This window comes from Camellia sinensis, chromosome 1 (assembly GCF_055761805.1).
Source record: "Camellia sinensis isolate YWXY chromosome 1, ASM5576180v1, whole genome shotgun sequence".
Classification (NCBI taxonomy): domain Eukaryota; kingdom Viridiplantae; phylum Streptophyta; class Magnoliopsida; order Ericales; family Theaceae; genus Camellia; species Camellia sinensis.
This window is the reverse complement of record NC_138961.1, coordinates 254625767-254631034: the sequence shown is the minus strand read 5'-3', so window position 1 is coordinate 254631034 and position 5268 is coordinate 254625767. Positions and strand designations below refer to the sequence as shown.

Below are 5268 nucleotides of genomic sequence, written 5' to 3'. Positions count from 1 at the left end.
TCATTAAAATAAAAATGAAATAAATAAATTTATAACCTTAATAACTAAAAGAAAATGGAAAATCAAAAAACGTAATTTTCATTAATTATAAAAAAAAATTATTTTAACAATTTTTTTTTTAAATATTCATTTGCGATGGAAATAAAAAATAAAAAAAAAATTTCCACCGGCCCCACCCCAACCCCCCTGGCGGCGGGCGCCTTTTTTTTCTCCATTCCCGCTCGGGTTACCAAAGCCCCCCAATCTCTTGAACCAAAATCCCCTACAACAACCCAGGGGAGCGGAGCTTACCTTAGGAGGTCGGGACAAGCTTCTTCCAAGTTATAGATCTCCTCAAGGGCCACTGCCTTGGACCTGCGGAAGAACGGGAGGATTTTCCTGTAACAAAAAAAAAAAATAAAAAAATAAAAAAAATCCCCTTCAACCAAAAATCCCTAATCTCTTCTTACGGCTCTCTCTCTCTCCGGCGAGCGGCGGCAGATGACGACATCGAGCAGCATGCGACGAATACGAAGTTCCTCATTTCTTCTCTCTCCTTCTAGACCCTTCGAAGCCTCCTCGCCTTCCAAGTTCGTACAAAATGCCGCGGTTTCATCCAAGTACGAGCAAGAACAGGACCTATTGAGCGATGCAGAAGAACCCAGTTATGTTTGATAATGTTTAGCTCATTGTTGTTTTGTAAATTTATATTTAAAATTTCAAACTATTATGTATTATAATTTTAAAATTTTGATATTGATATTCATTTGTAAATGACAGGTGTTTGGAGGAAGGGGCAGAGGATTTTATAGTGAAACCTGTTAAATGATCGGACGTGAAACGTTTGAAAGATAAGTCTTCGATGATGATGATGTTCATGTTCTTGTAAAGTAATAAGCAAATTCGTATTTTTTTGGCATCCATTTTCATGCACATCAAGTGTTTGATTAAATGTGTCAATGGGTTTGTTTTGTTTGTGTTGATAGTCACTGCGGTGGATGGTGGAAGGAGAGCTCTGCAATTTCTAGGATTGGATGATGAGGAAAAGAGCTATGTTGGGTTTGATGTAAGTGAGATTAATTTATTGTTATACAATTTAAATTTAAGTTGATTGATTTACGATAAATTGATCTTTAGTTTTGTTGGGTTGGTTTTTTTCTTTCTTTTTTTTTTTTTTTTTTGTGTAGAAAAAAATGCTTTGCTTATTTTTCCTCTCTGTTTTGTGTGTTGATCAAATGATTCATAATAATTCTAGAACATCAGGTGAAGATATTTCACTTTGGAGACCTAACTGTGGCACCCACTAAAACACCAAACAAATGTCATGACCAAAAAAAAAATAAAAATAAAAAAGTATCTGAAAAAAAGAAGAAGCAGCAAGGTATATATGTGTTTTAAGACCCACCTTCAACAATGAAACCAACCTTCAAAAAAAAGTGCCATCCTTGCTGGGGTTTGTTGAATTTGATTAACTGTGTTTGCCTGCTGTGTTTATCAAATTTTGAGGTTTATGATAATGGGTCGATGGTAAAGCGAAAGAAAATCAAATTCCTTGTTTTTGGTTTTGGAATTTGATGTGTTGTTTACTCATGATGTCAGGATTTGGGGATGATGGTTACAACTTTCAAATGGTATTTGTAATATGAAAATTTTAGTTTCTCCCCTGATGGAAGCAAAATTGGAGAATACATCGACTAACTTGAGATTTTCATGCCAATAATCAGTTGGAATTTAGAATTTGTGATCCAATTTTACATTTTATCATACCAATTAGATTTCAGATTATTTTGTTTCACGCCACTAAATCTTTTAGTGGCCCAACTTCTTTCTGATTCATTATTGTGGTCACTTGTTATTGAACTTCTTTAATTTCATCAATTTTTAAGGTGTTGAAGAATGTGGAATGGCCAAAACAATTTCCATTCAAGGAAGTGGATTTTCAACGTGCTGACGAGTACAAGCTCTGAACTAATTTCTTTCTAGCATTTGTATTCCTTGTTAACTTTTTCCCTCTCCTGAAAAGGTTTTCAATGACACTATTACATAACTAACACACCATCACTTCACTAAATTTTTTGAACAAGTTTAACAACAAGAATTTCAATTCCTAATCTTGACGAATTAGAGACTGCATCATGATCATGTTCCAGGTCCACAGATAACAAGTGCTAATGGTATTTCCATTAACAAGCATTGGATTGTTAAAACAATTGAAATGTTTCATTTATGGTATCTTATAAATTATAAGTATGTCCCTTTTGTATGTTGTATTCTTCCACTTTTATTTATCGGTAAATCTCACCGAATACAATTTCATGCCATGTATGCTAGAATTTCAGTTTGAGCAGTGATATTTCATTAGAAAACTGTCCCTTTTGTATGTGTATAACTGTGATATCCTGCATCTCCCTTTGATATAATATGAAACCTTAATTTGGTATATTACTTGGGCTTAAGCGTTTGGGCCATGTTGGTAACTTGGTATACCCACTCTGTTCAAGTTGTTTGGCCAGTAGGTTACTTGGGGTGTGACATTAACCAATTCTTCAAACTGGACTTGATATGTACACTAGCAACAAATGATGCTTTTGGGAAATTTTAGTTTATTCTTCCGTTGCATGGATAATGCACCCTTGCATATGTTCACATGGCACTCAAACACGCATTTGTGTGCTTACTTTTGGGACTTATTTGTTTTTATAACTTATTATTCTTATTAGCTTTACGAATTATTTCCTTCATTTATCATAACCAGTTAAGGAAGATTTTAAATTTAAAATACATAACAATTATGGACTGTTTCTATATTTCCATTTTCTTTTTTTTTTTGGTGCTGAATTATTCATGCATCTTTTTTACACTCCTTTTGTTGGCCTTAGGCCCGATGACTCCAATGTCCTGGTCAGCCTTGCTTGTGGTAGTCTTTCAGGCATAACATCATCTACAGGTGAGTGATCCGAAATTCAACAAGGAAATTCCCTTCAAACTTCAAGAAGGGCAATGTTTGGTTTTGATTTACAAAATAATTTCCATTTTTTAACTAAGAAAGGAAAAAGTCAAATGGGGTAGTGGTTTTTTTGTGATGCTAATTACTGCAGAATTTCATGACTAGATTACCCTCTTATTGTAACATGATGCATTGTAAATGCTACAAAACAGAGATAGAAGATTGTAGAGATTCCATGAAGTAGTTGGCCTTGTGTTTATGCTACTATACCATTTATTTTAGTGCTTCTTGTTCAGCCTTCCTCACTTTCTGTAGGGAACAATGATCAAGTAGAGTTTCTCCTTGAATTATATTATTAAATGACGCTAATAGCTAATGAAAGAAGTTAATGCTTGTAGAGCCAGAGAAGCAGGTTGAGATACAGGCTTTCCACTAAGCTTCTAACAGACTGAAGCCTAGAGCCAGAGACCCTGACAAGAAGTCAATTTTTGTCAAACGATTTTTCGTAAGAACGTCAACAAATAATAAATATAGTTTGTTTGTTTGTTTTTTTGTTTTTTTTGTTTTTTGGTGGTGGTGGTTTGCTAACCTATTTTATGTTCTATGTAAAAATCTGACTTGGATGAACTTGACCTCTCCTACATGAATTGGTAACTTGGCTTATCGAACAATCTGATTGATTTCACTATAGGGTGGCATTTCTCAAGTAATCCAATATGGTTCTCAGTTAGCACCTGTGAGAGCGTACTCTTTTGAGGTACGCTTGTCCCTTAGGCTTCCTTTGCCACTTGCTCACTGGTAATATTGGGATCTTAAGTTTCACTGGTGCATTTGAGTAAACTGAAGCTTTGATTCATGTCACCTGTGGATTACTCACTCTAACCCCTAAACCCTCTGTTGTTTTTGCTTCAAAATATTTCAGGGAAATTTTCATCGAGGAGAAGAAAGTATGTGTAAGAGATTTTGTGAAGCTTTTTGAAGAGGCTTGATCTATTTTCACATTTCAAGCAGATTTATGGGCTACATATAAATGGAGCCTTTTGTCCAGAAAATATATTTAGAAAATATAGTTCATCAAAACAAAGAGGTCATGGCACTAGCCTCTTTAGTTTGCTTCATTCAAAATATTTCTTTACATTCTGAATTATTTTCTTGTTGAAAATTTTCTTTTTAACACATAATTAACACATAATTATATTGTCATTAATTAATTAATTATTTTTTTTTCCAGATATTTCCGGAGTAGGAGTTTGCTTCTTGTGGATTTCATGCCTGTGAAGAATGCCACTAATTTTTGTTTTTGTACCACGGAGAATGTTGAGGAAAATTTTTAATTTTGATTTATGTTATTTTGAATTATGAATAACATTATGTATTTAAACATTATATATGTATTATGGAACATTATGTGCTGGGTTAATTTTGTTAATGTATAGTTGTGAATCCAAGAATATGTTTATTATGGAGAAATTATTATTTCTATACAGGAATTTTTATGTTAGTATGCAATTTTTGTTTTTGTTTTTGTTTTTTTAAATTGTTTTTCATTGAATATAGGTAATTTTAATATTTTTAATTAATTTACAGGAGTTTTTTTTTTTTTTTGCCACGACACCAAACCGTCGCAAAAAACAGGTATTTTATAATTTTTAATAAATATTTCATTTTTTGCGACGGCACCACACCGTCGCAAAAAATCAAAAACCTTTTTTGCGATAAAATCAATGCCGTCGCAAAAAGAAAAAAACAATTTGCAACGGCAATTTCTACCGTCTCAAATAATACTTTTGGCGACGGTAAAACAGTGCCGTCGCAAAAAGGCCTGTATTTTTACACATTATTTGTGACAGTAAAATGCCGTCGCAAATAGTAACATTTTGCGATAGTAAAATGCAACGCCCTCTATTGTGACCTCCCGTTTGCTGTCGCTAAAAGTCGTTTGCTGTCGCAAAAAATCGAATTTTTTGTAGTGTTTCCACATTCGTGACCCTAATAAAAGCCGTCGGATCAAGGGAGGATGCTGTAAAGATAAAGAATCAATCAATCATCTACAGGCCTCATGCTCTGGTGGTTTTGGCATCCATGATTGTCTGTTGTCCGTTGCTTTCTTAGAGAACAGAATAGGAGAGACGGACGGATGGAGTTGCAAATCAAGGTGGCTCAGGCGGTTTGTGTCCTGAATCACGACTCTTAATCGTGCAACCGTGTTGCTGCCAATCAATGGCTGGTTCAGTTTCAGCAGACTGACGTCGCTTGGGAGGTAGCCCTCCATCCTTACCTCCGATCACCATCACAATCACCATCACCATCACCATCACCATCATCATCAACCTTTCCTAAAC

General features: G+C 34.6%; 1 protein-coding gene across 2 annotated transcripts; it reads left to right on the top strand.

The window, feature by feature from the left end:
- Positions 1 to 372: 372 nt before the first annotated feature.
- LOC145806309 (uncharacterized) lies at positions 373 to 4416 on the top strand. 2 transcript variants are annotated; one of them, XM_082902907.1, is made up of 8 exons: positions 373 to 643; positions 760 to 1045; positions 1866 to 1933; positions 2859 to 2926; positions 3325 to 3431; positions 3618 to 3683; positions 3849 to 4013; positions 4158 to 4416. In XM_082902907.1, the coding sequence occupies exons 2-5, from the start codon at positions 908 to 910 to the stop codon at positions 3360 to 3362; spliced, it is 312 nt and encodes a 103-aa protein (XP_082759033.1). In that variant the 5' UTR covers positions 373 to 643; positions 760 to 907; the 3' UTR covers positions 3363 to 3431; positions 3618 to 3683; positions 3849 to 4013; positions 4158 to 4416. The 2 variants fall into 2 exon arrangements, with proteins under 2 accessions (XP_082759033.1, XP_082759038.1); XM_082902912.1 differs by having other exon boundaries at positions 374 to 643; positions 3618 to 3724.
- Positions 4417 to 5268: the final 852 nt, after the last annotated feature.

Coding starts and splice junctions, on each gene's coding strand:
- LOC145806309 (XM_082902907.1), top strand. CDS start 908: ATGCACATCAAGTGTTTGATTAAATGTGTCAATGGGTTTGTTTTGTTT. Junction 1,046..1,865: donor AGAGCTATGTTGGGTTTGAT/GTAAGTGAGATT, acceptor TCAATTTTTAAG/GTGTTGAAGAATGTGGAATG. Junction 1,934..2,858: donor GATTTTCAACGTGCTGACGA/GTACAAGCTCTG, acceptor TGTTGGCCTTAG/GCCCGATGACTCCAATGTCC.